General features: G+C 35.0%; 1 protein-coding gene across 4 annotated transcripts in view; it reads left to right on the forward strand.

The window, feature by feature from the left end:
• The window catches only part of BCL11B (BCL11 transcription factor B), a 118364-nt gene extending 101114 nt beyond the window's left edge, over nucleotides 1-17250 (forward strand). For 3 of the 4 annotated variants that reach the window (XM_053697485.1, XM_053697487.1, XM_053697489.1), the window contains exon 3: nucleotides 10856-17250. In XM_053697485.1, coding sequence (XP_053553460.1) covers nucleotides 10856-12855 — 2000 coding nt within the window. In that variant the 3' untranslated portion in view covers nucleotides 12856-17250. The remainder of the gene's footprint in view (nucleotides 1-10855) is intronic. The other variant, XM_053697486.1, reaches the window with a different exon arrangement.
• The last annotated feature ends 266 nt before the right edge of the window (nucleotides 17251-17516 follow it).

The raw sequence follows: 17516 nt of genomic DNA on the forward strand, positions 1-17516 counted from the left end.
TGTACCGTGCATTAATGTAAGACACAGTGTTTGGAATTCATCCTTGGCTTGATGAGACCTTAATGCAGCATAAAATTGTTATTTTTTATTTACCAAAGCTGTTCTCGAAAAACTTTTATTGTATAACAAAACAAAAAAAAAGTGCAATCTTATTGAGAAAATATATTCAATTTAAACTTAGTTTTTTTTTGTTTGAAATCTATTATTTTAGGTAGTTAGTAACAATTATTAAAGCTTTAGTGTTATTGCACCAAATATTTTATTAAGATGATGTCACATATTTATCTTAGTATAATGACCTGGCTATTGGGTTCTCAGAATCGTGACGGATAGTTCATTAGGTAGATAGTTCATTAGGTAGATAGTTCAGTAGGTAGATAGTTTAGTAGGATTCTGATAGTTCTGATAGTTTAGTAGGATTCTGATAGTTCTGATAGTTCAGTAGGATTCTGATAGTTCTGATAGTTCAGTAGGTAGATAGTTTAGTAGGATTCTGATAGTTCTGATAGTTCAGTAGGATTCTGATAGTTCTGATAGTTCAGTAGGATTCTGATAGTTCTGATAGTTCAGTAGGTAGATAGTTTAGTAGGATTCTGATAGTTCTGATAGTTCAGTAGGATTCTGATAGTTCTGATAGTTCAGTAGGATTCTGATAGTTCTGATAGTTCAGTAGGATTCTGATAGTTCAGTAGGTAGATAGTTTAGTAGGATTCTGATAGTTCTGATAGTTTAGTAGGATTCTGATAGTTCTGATAGTTCAGTAGGATTCTGATAGTTCTGATAGTTCAGTAGGATTCTGATAGTTCTGATAGTTCAGTAGGATTCTGTTATTATGAAGCCCAGTTATGGTGTTAGGATGACCATGCACTTTTTTTGTGTATATATGTGTGTGTGCGTTATCATGTTATACTGCTCTTCTTTCATATACACAATGTATATTTTTTGTGCTATGTTTCTTTAAGTAATAGTCAGTAACGATTATTAACGCTTTACTGTTATTGCAGCAAAATATTTTATTAAGATGATGTAACATATTTAGTTACTTAGTATATGTTGACCTGGCAATTTGCATAAACATGCAATATTTATGTCAGTGTTCTTCCCAGGACCCTTTTAGTGGGTGCACCACCTGATGTATATATAGATATATATTTGTGTGTGTGTGTTATGTTATATACTGCTGTTCTTTCATGTACACAATATTTTATGTACTATGTCTCCTCGACCAGTAGTATTTATATTACCAAATTTTAATGCATATCAAGAATAAGTTGATCCAATCAAAATAGGCACCATTTACTCTAAAACCAGAATATCAGTCCTTCGTCTTGTTATAAATGTTATCTAAATGGCAGACTGGATCAGAGACATTTAAATTCAGCATTTCAAGCACAGGTTATCAGCTTAAAAGATTTGTTACTTGACCAACCCAAACATAAATCATTTTTCCCTGGATATTCTTTACTTTACTCTATATACAGGGAGTGCAGAATTATTAGGCAAGTTGTATTTTTGAGGATTAATTTTATTATTGAACAACAACCATGTTCTCAATGAACCCAAAAAACTCATTAATATCAAAGCTGAATAGTTTTGGAAATAGTTTTTAGTTTGTTTTTAGTTATAGCTATTTTAGGGGGATATCTGTGTGTGCAGGTGACTATTACTGTGCATAATTATTAGGCAACTTAACAAAAAACAAATATATACCCATTTCAATTATTTATTTTTACCAGTGAAACCAATATAACATCTCAACATTCACAAATATACATTTCTGACATTCAAAAACAAAACAAAAACAAATCAGTGACCAATATAGCCACCTTTCTTTGCAAGGACACTCAAAAGCCTGCCATCCATGGATTCTGTCAGTGTTTTGATCTGTTCACCATCAACATTTCGTGCAGCAGCAACCACAGCCTCCCAGACACTGTTCAGAGAGGTGTACTGTTTTCCCTCCTTGTAAATCTCACTTTTGATGATGGACCACAGGTTCTCAATGGGGTTCAGATCAGGTGAACAAGGAGGCCATGTCATTAGATTTTCTTCTTTTATACCCTTTTTTGCCAGCCACGCTGTGGAGTACTTGGACGCGTGTGATGGAGCATTGTCCTGCATGAAAATCATGTTTTTCTTGAAGGATGCAGACTTCTTCCTGTACCACTGCTTGAAGAAGGTGTCTTCCAGAAACTGGCAGTAGGACTGGGAGTTGAGCTTGACTCCATCCTCAACCCGAAAAGGCCCCACAAGCTCATCTTTGATGATACCAGCCCAAACCAGTACTCCACCTCCACCTTGCTGGCGTCTGAGTCGGACTGGAGCTCTCTGCCCTTTACCAATCCAGCCACGGGCCCATCCATCTGGCCCATCAAGACTCACTCTCATTTCATCAGTCCATAAAACCTTAGAAAAATCAGTCTTGAGATATTTCTTGGCCCAGTCTTGACGTTTCAGCTTGTGTGTCTTGTTCAGTGGTGGTCGTCTTTCAGCCTTTCTTACCTTGGCCTTGTCTCTGAGTATTGCACACCTTGTGCTTTTGGGCACTCCAGTGATGTTGCAGCTCTGAAATATGGCCAAACTGGTGGCAAGTGGCATCTTGGCAGCTGCACGCTTGACTTTTCTCAGTTCATGGGCAGTTATTTTGCGCCTTGGTTTTTCCACACGCTTCTTGCGACCCTGTTGACTATTTTGAATGAAACGCTTGATTGTTCGATGATCACGCTTCAGAAGCTTTGCAATTTTAAGTGCTGCATCCCTCTGCAAGATATCTCACTATTTTTTACTTTTCTGAGCCTGTCAAGTCCTTCTTTTGACCCATTTTGCCAAAGGAAAGGAAGTTGCCTAATAATTATGCACACCTGATATAGGGTGTTGATGTAATTAGACCACACCCCTTCTCATTACAGAGATGCACATCACCTAATATGCTTAATTGGTAGTAGGCTTTCGAGCCTATACAGCTTGGAGTAAGACAACATGCATAAAGAGGATGATGTGGTCAAAATACTCATTTGCCTAATAATTCTGCACTCACTGTAGTGTGTTGTAGTCTCTGCCTTCAAATAAATGTGCACCTATTTTGTTATTAAGAAACTTTATAAACAACTATGTCAGTTTTTTTTTTAAACTACTGGACTAACCACAGGCCTTTTTAAATAGGTTAAAAATAGGTTATACTCATATTTAGATTCAGTTCACTGTGTTCCCATAACATGAATCAAAGAGCATTTGAAACCATCATCCCCTGCACACCTCCTATGGTTATTTTGCTTGACCAGCAAGTAGTAATAAGTACGTGCTCTCTACATACACATTCAGTTTTTGATGACTTGCCTGTTTCCATATCCTTTTTATTGAAGTAAATCACACTGAATAAATCTACAACGTGATTGCACACACAAAACAAAAAAACAACGAAACTTGAAAACAAACATTTTGACCAGTTTTGTAATATATATGGGAGTTTTGTTTGTTTTTCTTTTCTTTTTTTTTGTAAAGTCTGTTTTTAACATTTTTTTTTATTTTAATAATTAGCCCAATTTTGTCACCCTCAAGTACTTATAAAAGAGCACAAGCAGACAATAATTACCCAATATCCACCAGTCTGCAGCTGCCTATTCTGGTGTGTTGAAGGTGTTGAAATGTAAATGGCATCTTGTAAATGACATTTGTATTGCAAAACTGCTATACAGCATCAGCAAAATAATCACTAGATTGTCGAGACTTTTCTATCATCAAATTTAGTTCTCTTAGTGCCCTTTGTTGAAAAGCATACCTAGGTAGTCTCAGGAGTAGTAGTACACTACTGGAAGCTTGCTTGTGATTTGTGGCTACGCACAAATGCTTATTTATATTGTAGCCTTTATTGTAGCGATGTGAATGTGATAATGGAGTTTTTTATATTTGTTATTTTGTACATTGTTTATAATTGGCGGGCGGGAGACTCAAGGGGGTGTTTTTTCCTTAGTTTGTTCTTAACTTTGTTTTAATAAAGATTTTGAGCTTACTTTGAATTATGGTGCTAGCACTATATTCACATTCGGCACCTTATGAACATTGGAATCGGTATTTGGCCAACCTTGATAGCTGAGTTCCTTTTAAAGCATATAGGAGCACTTCAACTAAAGTGGATTGGCTGTTGCGAGATAACGCTCATTGTTGGTGACATAGCTGCTGACTATGTTCCAGGAGTAGCGCGGAGAGTCCACAGATGGGAGTGAGTCAGCCGAGCATATCGGAAGTCTCGGCCTGCCATGATAGAACTATATGTGCCTGCAAAATTGTGAGTTTGCCCTTGTAGTGATATTTCACATTAGTTTGTTTTGCTGTGCTATACCATGAGGCGCCTAACTAAATTTGATGATAGAAAAGTCTTGACATTGTAGTTATTATTTTGCTGATGCTGTTATATGCAAGCAATAGTGCTTCGAAACCGAGCATATTTTTTTTGTATGTTTACGTCCCTTTAATTATGTCATAAGAACATAAACGCATTCTATACATTTGAAAAACTTTGCTTATGTGATTGATAATGCCATTGTTAGCTGAATTACTTGACATGATTGGGCTCTCTCTATTATGCATGTGGATGAGGGGTTTAGATACATTTTGCAATAGGAATAGAACCTAACAATGTTGTTTTAAGGAATATGTAAATAATATTTATTAGCTAGAATATTCAATTAGATTGATCAAATTTAAGTTCAATAACCAGTGGGTTATTTAGGTTTTGTGTTGCCCTAAGCACTCAAAAATCTGCTGCCCCCCACCATAATAGCCATAATATATTTATTTATATATTGTCTTAAATCTTTTTACCAATTTCACACACACACATAAATATAATGCTGAAGAAAACAAATTATTTTATTTTAGTTCTTGGTAGTTATTTTCAAGGTACTTATTGCAGGCTACAGTTTGCATTCTTTACATGCACAGCACAGTGTTTCCAGATCTTCAGTTCCGATGATGGTTCACGTGACCATGCCTGTCCCTCATTGGCCAAGCAGCATTCTGGGAATTGCAGTTCCCAGATGTTGCGGCCTAGAAAGCATCCAACCCCACCACAGGCTGTGTAAATATGAGGAGTAGCTGGCAGCAGTAAACAGCGACTGGCAGGGAGTAAGGGGGGCTCCGAGCCAGGGCACCAGGTCCTAATTTATTGTGGCCTGCAAGTAATATAACAAGGCACAGGCCTTGTTAATAAATGAACCTATAGTCCTGAATAGCTGTAAGGCTAATACTATATCACTTTTAGCACAGAGAACTGGGTACAAACAAGTAATGGTTTTGGCTCCATTTTACATCCGATTTTTATTAGAGGCTCATCAAAATACTTTATTATTGTACTCCAAATTGTTAATATATGGCAAGGATTAACAGAATGATACATTTATATTAAGAGATCACTAAACAACACAATTTGTAGATATTTAACACTGATTTATTTATTTTAAATACAATATTCACCGCTTCAGATTGCCCATATATTTTTTGTAAAGTAAAAATAAATAAATAAATAAGGAAACATACAAATAGTAAAACCAGTGTTTCCCTTGACATCCTTTCTACTGTTTTAATGTTTATATAGGAGAAAGGAAAACTGGATATGACATTGTGATTGGGATATTGAATGTAACATTCTAGTATGCAATGTAACATTCAATTGTCAAATATATTATTTTAATATTAAAGGGACATGAAACCCTAATTTTTTATTTCATGGTTCAGAATGAACATACATTTATAAACAACTTTCCAATTTATAATTATCTAATTTGCGTTATTTTCTTGTTATCCTTTTTTTTTTTATAAAGCATACGTAGGTAGGCTCAGGAACTAGGGGCTAGCTGCTAATTGTCTGCTGCACATATATACCTGTTATCTTTGGCTTACTGATGTGTACAGCAAGCTCCAAGTAGTGCATTGCTTCTTCAATAAAGGATACCAAGAGAATGAAGCAAAATTGGTAACAGAAGTAAATTTGAAAGTTGTTTCAAATAACATGCTCTGAATCATGAACAAAAATGTTGTGTTTCATGTCCCTTTAAATGTAACATTCAATTGTAGCCTTGTAACGTGAATGTAATAAAAAAAATGGCTACATTTTGTTTTCATTAATAAATAATTCTCAATTCTTTCTAATCATCAATCATAGTGTGGAAAGTATATAAATGTAAATTCAGACATATTTGTTTCTGCCCCTTTAACTTTAGCAAAGAATATGTTATCTACAAGAAAAATGAACTGTGTAGTTTCTTATTTTCCTTTTTTTAATAGTCAATGACAGCAAGTTTAAAAAATACATATTCGTTGACGTGTTCCAGCAAGTGCTTCCTGTGATTTCATTGTGGAAACCAACCATTTAAGTTTGCAGTTGAATTAAGTATGCTTAGCAATGCAGGCTTACCTGAATGGAACTTTACAAGTTTTTACAAGTTTTTGCAGTCTGTGTTGCTTGCGGTGAACATCTATTAGGGAGCAAACAGTTGATTGCAAATTTCATATTGTCTTCAGGGTGTTTTTTTAATGAGCATTGATCAGTCAGCCCTTAATGCAATATTGATATATTTTTTATTTTTTTTAGTTCAAACCAATTTCTATTTAAATCAACTTTTATACAACTGACCTCAAATATGTAACGCTTTGTCAAAACACATTTTTGTGAAGCTTGCGCAAGTGCCAGTATCTGTATGGTAACCTGGTGCAATGATGTATTTGTGTTTTTATACATTGGCAGACAGACACACATACTGGATGTTCTACAGTTGTTTGCCTGTAATTCTTTTTTTGCTTGCGTCTAATAGCTGCCTGGACATTAATATCTCAATCCGATTTGCTGCTTGAAAACAATTCTAGCTTATTTTAGATCAAAGTCCCGCAAAATACATCCATGGTCCAAATAGTCAGATAAGTAGGTGACCATATAAAATACATTAGAAGACAGCATTGTATCTTCTGGCCTTCGGTTTGCCCTGCTTTAGACAAAGTACAACACGCGACACAACTTTTGTTGTTCACACACGTCTAGCTGGGCCCGACCAGTGTTTGGCTATATAAAAAAAAGAGAATTTCTATTAACTAGCAAGCAGCAACTTGGCACCAACTTGTGAAATCCAGGAAACTTTATAGCTCACATTGGTGGCTACAAGTGGCATGCTTATAGCATAGAAACTTGAAGTTGTGACATCAAGTCCATAACTACAACAAGCTTTATTGTAAACCAGTACTGGTACCAATTGTTATTATGGCAGTGTGGACAGGGAAAGGTAATTCAATGTATTTATTAAATTAAATGACTCCCCCTTAATTTGTGGTAATCTTGAGATAAGATAAGGATCTCTCTGTATGCCTAGTTTGATGGATTGTGGTTTTAAAGAGCAGATCCAGTTATTTCATTTACAAAAATAAACATAAAGGGGTGATTTCTCATACATGTTATACCCTGCAGCTGGTATAACAAGTCATTGGGGACACATTAAGGGATAGCAATTAGGCTCAGTAAAATCATTGCAATATACTTTATTTTGCCCCTTATAACTGTAATTTATATCTGAATGACAGGCGTCACAATCCTAACAATGTCACACACCTCTCCCTAATTTGCAGTCTGTTATCTTATTATTTCTGTTGAAACTGAGCATTGGAGATTTTGTGTACACAATGATAGTGGCAAACCCAGTTCTCTTCAGATTCTCCAGAATAGTGTTGGGTGTAGATTGATCATTGAAATACAATTGCACCAAACCTACCTTTGTTAAAGGGACATTAAGAGCTATTTCTTTTCCTGTAATACATTTAAAGCATTGCACGGTTGCTTTTCCCAAAGTATCCTTCCTATCTTACAAAGTCTTATCTAAAGTATATCATGGCAATCCCTAGGGTTCTAGCATAGAGGATGCACTACCAGCCTCCCTTCCAGAAGGGTAAATACTCAAATACTTTAAAGGAATGGTCAAAATTAAACTTGCATGATTCAGATAGAGCATGCAATGTTAGGCAACTTTCTAATTTACTCCTATTATCAATTTTCCCTCGTTGTCTTGGTATCTTTTTTTGAATGTAAGCTTAGGAGCCAGCCCATTTTTGGTTCAGCACCTGGGTAGTGCTTGCTGATTGGTGTCTAGATTTAGACACCAATCAGTAAGTGCTACTCAGGTGCTGAACCAAAAATGGGCCACCTTGTAAGCTTGCAAATTAGAAAGTTGCTTAAAATTGCATGCTCTATGTGAATCATGAAAGTTTGATTTTGACTAGACTATCCCTTTAATAAAATGGTTACTGTCCCTTTAATATACCCTGTGATTGCATGATGTATAAACTGTATCTGCAAACTGTTTACCTTGAAACAAAAATGTTAGCCAGTTTAGCTGCTATTGTATCTGGGAGTAGCAGTGGGTTTTCTTTATTCTTACATTTTGGCTGGTGTGACACATTACTACTCCCTCTTTCTCAGAAGCTTAGGGGTTAAAGTTTAAAAGTATATGTTTAATAAATGAGTCCATGCAGTGCCATAGGGTTTCTCGCTTACTGAAAGAAACTACTGTGGAATTATCTTGTCTGTACCTGTCTGCATTGTGAAGCTTGGTCAAGGATTAGAGATCTGGTTACTAAACTCTTGAATGATGATACGTACATTTGTGAATTCTATGAAATCAAATACCGTTTTTACAATTGGTATTTCAGCATTGAAAAGACTTCACAAATCTTCTCAGAACCATTTTACCATTATATGATTTGATAAATGTATGGCACATAGCTGATAATTATTCCTGAATATTGGTTAGCATTGGGGTCACTGTAAAATGCACAGTGTAAAACACTCTTCAGTGTATAAATATAACCTCTGTCTGATATTTTTTTATTGGTCTGTCACAAGGTCATATAAAAATTTACAGTTAAGATTATGCTTATAAAGTGAGCCGCCACATTATAATTAAAAGTTGCCATGTATTCCCTAAAATAACATGATAACTTTTTGCAAGTGCACTATATTATGATGTTAATGCTCAAAATAAATCAAAGGAACGGTTTAATATTCAGAATGAAATAATCTTTAGTATATGTTTTTTATAGCCATGCATTTGAAGTATATCAAAAAATCAATTCAGAGTTGAAGGCTGTTGACCTTCCTATTGAGCTATTAAATTACCTTTTTATAAAAAAAAAATGTGTGTGTATATATTTTATATACACTTCGGACCAGATTACAAGTGGAGTGGTATTTGCCACTCCCGCTGGCACACTATCTCCTCTAGAAGTAAACTTTCTGCGCACGTCGGGTAGCGCTAGTGTTACAAGTTGAAAGTAAAACGTTTTTGCTCGCGCGCTAACCCAATGCGCATAAAAAGCCGAACTTAGAACAATGCGATGGCTTTAACGTATTCCCCCATAGAAGTCAATGGAGAGAAAAAAGTGGAGAAAAAGTGCCCAACTTGTGCGCAAAGCCAATTGTATATTCTTAAGTGCGCTAACCCAACATAAAAATATGAATATTTCACATTCCAATGTTCTTCACAGAAGAATATGTACAATTTATTCATACATACATATTTTTATACATATCTGATGTTATTTTGGTACAAAATATATCTATATCTATACATATATATATATATATATATATACACACACACATATATATATATAGATGATTATATATAGGTACAGATTTTTATAGGAATATCTAGAACATATTCTGCTATGTGCAGAACATTGGAATGTGAAATATTTACAGTAAATGTATTTATGTGTATGTAAATACATATATACACATATAAATACATATGTACATATATATATATATATATATATATATATATATATATATATATATATATTTATATATATATGCATCTTTAGACATGTCTATGTATATCTCAATGTTAAAGCCCTTTGCAGCCTTTTTTTTCTTAACATCTAAGACCTCATATCTTTGAGGCCTTATAACTTGTTGTTGCAATTTGTTATTATTAGATAGTGATATTATGAGTGCAACTGTACTTTGTAATGTATTATAATGCATTTGTTGTTTATGCAATTGTACTATATTTAATGGTCCTTTAAAACATCCTTATATTTCAAGCAGTCTTTATCTTCATTATGGTCACTAAGACTACGCTCCTAATTTACTACTACATGTACTGCATTGTCAATTTTTAAAAAAAAGATTTTAAAAGCTCCGTCTGTCCCAGAATTTTCCATTCCTACTATAACTATTGTATTCCATTTCAGTACTCTTTAAATTGAATGTAAATTTTGATGCTAAAGTACCCGGTTTTTAAAAATTCGATTAAAAACAGGGGCACATAATTCATCAAAATTTACATTTCACTCCTGTTGTGAAAAAAACTTACCTTTTAATCTTCACAGCAGCTCCAGCTTCCTCCACCCATTGCAAAGCCTCTTCCTGGGTCTAAAATGAGGAATCCGGCTTCCTCCAATCACAGCGTTCAATCAAATACTGATTCCCCCGGGGGGAAGCTGTGATTGGAGGATGACCTAGCCATCATTTCTGACATCAGAAATGGCTTGTGAGACCGGAGGAAGCTGGAGCTGCTGTCAAGTTTAAAAGGTAAGTTTTTTTTCACAATACGAGGGAAATGTAAATTTTGATGAATTAAAGTGCCCCTGTTTTTAATCGAATTTTTAAAAAACCTTTAGCATCAAAATTTGCATTCACTTTAACAATAAATTAATGAATATTTAAAATAGAGAATAGAATGTTGGGTTGTGCTGGGTGTCACAAAATATGTTTATTCCTTATGTTAGGGCAGCCAAAATGTTGATAATGTTTTAAAAAATAAAGTACAATTATATTAGTTTTAATTTTGTTTTATCTTTTTTTTTCTAGGTAAAGATGAGCCTTCAAGCTATATTTGCACAACTTGCAAGCAGCCTTTTAACAGTGCTTGGTTCCTGCTTCAGCATGCTCAGAATACACATGGTTTTCGTATCTACCTGGAAACAAGCCCATCAAGCAGTTCTCTTACTCCACGTATCACCATTCCTCCACCTCTGGGACCGGAGACTGTTGCACCATCCCCCCTGATGAACTTCCTAGGAGACAGTAACCCCTTTAATCTTTTACGAATGACAGGACCCATTCTACGGGACCACCCAGGCTTTGGTGAGGCTCGACTTCCTAACACACCGCCACTTTTCAGCCCACCACCTCGCCACCATTTGGACCCGCATCGCCTTAGTGCCGAAGAAATGGGGTTAGTCGCCCAGCATCCCAGTGCCTTTGACAGAGTTATGCGTTTAAATCCTATGGCAATTGAGTCTCCAGCGATGGATTTTTCCCGAAGGCTACGAGAACTGGCAGGGAACAATTCCACACCTCCTCCAGTATCTCCAAGCCGCAACAACCCTATGCACCGCTTGTTAAATCCCTTTCAGCCAAGCCCTAAATCACCTTTCATGAGTACGCCACCTTTGCCACCCATGCCCCCCGCTAGTACTACTCCTCCGCAAACCCAGGCAAAAAGCAAATCCTGTGAATTCTGTGGAAAAACATTCAAGTTTCAGAGTAATCTTATAGTGCACCGTCGCAGTCACACAGGAGAAAAACCTTATAAATGTCAGCTATGTGATCATGCATGTTCACAAGCAAGCAAGTTAAAACGTCACATGAAAACGCATATGCACAAAGCTGGTTCCTTGACTGGTAGGTCTGATGATGGACTATCTGCAACAAGCTCACCAGAGCCAGGCACAAGTGAGCTAACAGGAGAAGGAGTAAAATCCAATGAGACAGATTTTCGAAATGAAAGTGACCGTTCTCTAGGCCATGAAAATGAAGAAGAGGAGGAGGAAGAGGAAGAAGAGGAGGAGGAACTGGAGAATGAAAGCAGACCAGAGTCAAGCTTCAGCATGGACTCTGAAATGAGTCGTAATCGTGAAAATGGTGCAAAACAGCTCCATGAGGAGAAGTCCTTAGTTCTTGGAAAAGTCATGGAGAATGTAAATCTAGGAAGCATGCAGCAATACAACGACATACTCAATGACAAGCAAAAAAGAAGTCATTTCATTAAACGATCTTCTGACCCCCGAGATTTATGCCGGAGGATTCAAGGAGAAGATGATTTAGTGGACAGAGAAATTATTCGTAATGAGGAAGCAACTGTTAATGGAAGGAATTTTGGCTCAGGTGAACCCTTTCCAGGCTTGCTCCCACGAAAGCCAATGCCTATTTCTAGTTCTGGTTTAAACAACTCTTCAAAAAGGATAAAGATTGAAAAAGATTTGGACTTACCACCAGCAACAATAATCCCTTCAGAAAACGTTTACTCCCAATGGTTGGTAGGTTATGCAGCGTCACGGCACTTCATGAAGGATCCTTTTCTAGGATTCACAGACTCTCGACAATCCCCTTTTGCAACATCTTCTGAACACTCTTCAGAAAATGGAAGCCTGCGGTTTTCCACTCCACCAGGTGATATGCTGGATGGGGGTCTCTCAGGGCGGAGTGGGACAGCAAGTGGTGGCAGCACCCCACACATCAGCGGGCCTGGTCCTGGCCGACCCAGCTCAAAAGAAGGACGGAGAAGTGACACATGCGAATTCTGTGGCAAAGTATTTAAGAACTGTAGCAACCTCACAGTCCATCGCCGGAGCCACACTGGAGAGCGGCCTTACAAATGTGAGCTCTGCAACTATGCATGTGCCCAGAGCAGCAAGCTGACGCGCCACATGAAAACACATGGCCAGATAGGTAAGGAGGTCTACCGCTGTGACATTTGCCAGATGCCCTTCAGTGTTTACAGCACCCTGGAGAAACACATGAAAAAATGGCATGGAGAACACTTGCTGACAAATGACGTCAAAATTGAGCAGGCAGAAAGAAGCTAAGGCCCCCTAATGGGTTAAATCAGGGGTCTAGGTATTCATTTAATTTGTACAGATTTAACTATTGCCAACTCAGAAAAGCTGACCTAACTTGCCTCCTTAAACATAACTTAGCATAAATATGTTAGTTGTCGCAAAGTGGCGCTAAAAAAAAAAATCATGTTTCTACAAAGCTCTATTAAACCTGAGGGTTGGATAAGGCAGTAAAATTTGTGGAGCCTTTTAACTGTGCAATAATTTCTGTATTTATTGGGGTTTTATTTGTAATTTTGGCATGTGCAGGTACTTTTTTTCTTTATTTTTTATATTGTTTTTTATTTGATATATTATTTTTTTTTGTTAAGCAGTTTTTGTAAAAATAAAAACCCCTTCTGTGCTTCAGAGGAGCAGCAACTGATTACAAAACAGTTCATTTCACACTCCCTCAATCACAAAAGGGGTTTGTTATCCCCGTAGTAGCCTGAGATCATTGTCCTTATAGTTGGAGAAACATATCTTAAATTATCATTTTTTGGGGCTGCTACTTTTCTGGAATTTAAGCTAAATCTATGTAATTTCTTGCAAAGAAGCCATCGGCTATTTAATTTTCTTTATGATTTTATCTTGTGATTCCTTTAAAAAAAAAAAAAGATAGGGGTCAAGTAGAATTTACACAGCGGATTACAATCTTTAAATTCTTAGCACTTAATTATCTTGCATAATTGATATTTAAATACGTAGCAGCAAAGATATAATTTAAATATAAACAACATTTATAGTATGAAGTATGACTTGTATACACATCAGATTTAATAAAACCATTACACAAAAATGTTTATATTTAAAAATGGATCTCATACATGTATGTGGTCGCAAGAGATATATAGCAAGAGAGTGCATAACAGAAAAGCATGAGAAATTTGATTTTATTCTTAGTAGAACAGATCTCATCATTAATATTATTTTTATTATTATAATAATTATTAATATTATTACTAGCCGTAATAAGCAAGTCCTCATAATGCAAAACAGTTGCTTTGATTAAACCTCTATGGTCCTAGAAGAATCCTCAATTTCAGTAGGCTTCTTGGCCATGAAATTATTAAGTTATGGCATTGATAAACCTTTTCAATAATCAAAGCATCTGCAGTGCATTGTGGTTGAAGGGTCATAATTGTAGTTGGATAAGAATATCACCTCATTGTAATTGGCTACTGACTATGCATTCTGAATTGAAATGAAAATGTTGTCTATTTTTAATAATGAAAGTTCCAATAATGACATCTGCTTTTAAGATCCGTTTTCCATTTTTCTTTTTCTTTTTTCTTTGCGTGCACCAGGAGGACAGCAGAGATCAAAAGGTTACCCATTTTAATTATGTTGACCGCACTTTAAAACTTGAGTTTTCTTTTTTTCGTTGGCTTCTGAACAAGAAATTACAACATATTCTTCTACTCAACCCAATGGCGGGTTGAACTCTATAAGGGAACAGCTGAGATTTAAGTGTCAGCGTTGCTAAGCATGGCATTCACAATGCTGGCACTATAAAAAGATATATATATATAATTTATTGGACGGTTTTCCTACTGCCATTCAATTTGTTGTGAGTGCCTTGAAAACTGATCTTCCTATCTGAGTCTTTCGAGACAAAATGCAAAACATTTTTGTGAAACAAAAAAAAATGACTTTTAAAAATAGTAATACAAGAAAAGTACATTTCTTTTAAAACAAAAAAGCCACATTTACTTATTAAAATAATTCTGGTTGACGATAGCAGACACAATAATGCCATAAGACCCAATCTAATGAAGATGTTTACCCAGCACAACTTTCAACGTTCTGTAGCTGAATTATTGTCAGCTTTTTTTTTTTCAGGACAACGCTGCTTAGAAAACGGAATGAAAATTATTTACTGCTGAATTGAAACTGAAATGACACAAGTTACCAGTTGTCGTTGAAGGGGAAAAAAAAACAAATCAGGAACAACGGCTTTTTTTTTTTTTTTTTTTTTTTTTATGTTAAAATTTAGTGCACTCTGTCTTAAAAATACGTTTACAGTATTCAAAATACTTACGAGGGTAAAAAAAAAAAAAGAGACATAATTGTGTGTATGTGTGTTTGGACGATCATTTCTTTTCAAAGTTTGCTTAATAGGTTATAAAATGCCATAATGGCTCTGTGTATATTGTTTTTCTTTGGTGACGGGGTTTTAGTATATATTATATATATTAAAATTTCTTGATTACTGTAAAAGTGGACCAGTATTTGTAACAAATGGAGAATGCTCGGGCATTTTATAAAACCAGAAAAAAAAAATTCCTTGAAAAAATGTTGCAGTAAAATTTAAATGGTGGGTCTATAAATTTGTTCTTGTCACTGTAATTGTATAGTCTGAATTTTAGTATTTTTTTCCTGCCTTGGGTGTTGAATTTTTATTTCAAAATGTATAGAAACTTGTATTTGGGGGAAAAAAGGTGATTGCTACACCATGTAGAAAAAGTAAGTAGAAAAAAGTGCTTAATATTGTTATTGCTTTGCAGAAAAAAAAACACATTTTTGACCTGTACTTATTTTTATCCTCCCCTCCTGGAATGGATAGTAAATGGTTCACATAATGTAGGCACTTGCTGTATTTTTACTGAAGCTTGTAATTTTTTAAATGTACGCTTTTCCTTTTAAAAGGATTAACTGTACCTTTTTGTTAGTGAATTTGAAAAATAAAAAAACAAACATGCTGCCATAATATATTTTTTTAATTTGGCAGGATAAAATATTGCAAAAAATTAAAAAAATAAATAAAAATAAATCATTTGTAATTTAAGTCCTAGTGTACAGAAATAAAGGGTGTTGTATAACAACTTCTAGGTAAAGAAAACAAAACAGATTTCACAAATGTTTTATACATCAGTAATTTAAGTTATACATTTTTGTCATAATTGGCTCATGTGAAAAAATACTGTTTCTGCAGGGATGACACAACTTATTAAGGTGCCTGGACCTTGTATCAAGGCCTTAGCAGGTATGGAATTATTGGTACATAAAAATCGTATTTTTCGTATCAATATTACATTAACATTCCACGTACACCTATTAGAAATTTTTTAGGAAGATCTACAGCTAGTATAATCTTCCCAGTTTGACAGTAACCCGTAGTAATTTCTGGCACACTTGTACAACATAGGTTGAGAGGTTTGCATTTGATACAATTACCATTGTATTAATAATATACATAGTGGTCCAGGCACAGCTATTCTGCCTCTGTTAGAACAGGGCCTATTCTGTAAACAAATCTTGCCACACCATGTAGTCTCTGCTTTGCAACTATTTAATATTTTTTGTACATTCCATAAAATCCTGAATGTGTAATGGGCTGTGATGAAATTCTGTTTCCTGTTCCGCAAAACATAATTGTAAGCTGTTGAAACACAAAATCAAATTATTTATTACTTTATGGATGCAGTCGGCACAATCATTGCCTTCATTTGTTTCAAGCCATTTTAATAAATCCAGATTACCCCACACTGGCTGTGTTGAATCCCCTGGCAATCCTGAGACCACATTCCCACTTTAATGAAGTGTCATTTTATACATGATTTAATTATTTAAAATAAACTTCACCAGCAAATTGTGTAACCTCTTAATTGCCAGCACGGTTTGCAGCATATTGTTAACCGACAGCACTCAAGAGGTTAAAGCCATAAATATTTTTGTTTTCAATTAATAAATATATATATATATATATAGAAAAAAGCACAAACGTGGCATTTTTGCTGTAGACATTGGGAATAAATGCTATCCTCCCTTTTACGTCCCTTTACCATAAGCACAATCTTTTAGATCTCTTTACATGGCTATATTTTACTGACTACAATTTATCCCATAACAGTGATCAGCATTTCATTCCGGCCCACAATAAAAGACAGTCCAAGATTTTGTGTTTTGCAGGCCGCCTCATCATTATGGTGCTCTTTGTATTTCAGAACTGCAAAGCAATTGTCACTTAAGTTGTTTGCATTTGTACGGCAAGGCAAAATATTTTTATTACCTTTTTCTATTATTGTATGAGCTTTTGTTGTTGAAAGATTTTTGTCTTTTACTACAAGTTTGAAACTATTTATTATTGCTTGGTATTTTGCGCTCTGTTTAAAAAACAAGAGCAATTTTTTTTTATTATGATAAAATGTTGGGATGCTAGAGGTCATTTCAACATGGCTTAGTGAAATATTTATTGTTATTTTTTTTGTTTTTTTGTTTTTTTTTCTCTGTACAAAATTTTGGCCTCTTTCTTTCCCTTTCTGTCACAATGTTGAGTTCAGCATGTGTCTGCCATTTCATTTGTAAGCTCGTCAAAACAAAAAATATTTGTTCCAGTTTCAAGATATTAAAAAACAAAAAAAATAAATTGGACATTTAACTTGATGGTCTTAAGATCGTTCCTCTTATTTGTTCATTCCACTGGATTAAAAAAAATGTTTTTTTTTACACATTTTATTGATTTATATTTAATAAAATATTCATAAAAAATGTCTACATTACATTTTAACGAACATTTACATGTTGTACTGAAGTAAGATATTTGTAGAAAAATATATGTGTAAGTGTGGATCACTTTGATGAAATGGAAAACTGCTGGTGTTAACGTTCTACTATGTTAAATACCAAAATACACAAAGAACGTTGCAAAT

Source organism: Bombina bombina, chromosome 1 (genome assembly GCF_027579735.1).
Source record: "Bombina bombina isolate aBomBom1 chromosome 1, aBomBom1.pri, whole genome shotgun sequence".
In the NCBI taxonomy this organism is placed as follows: domain Eukaryota; kingdom Metazoa; phylum Chordata; class Amphibia; order Anura; family Bombinatoridae; genus Bombina; species Bombina bombina.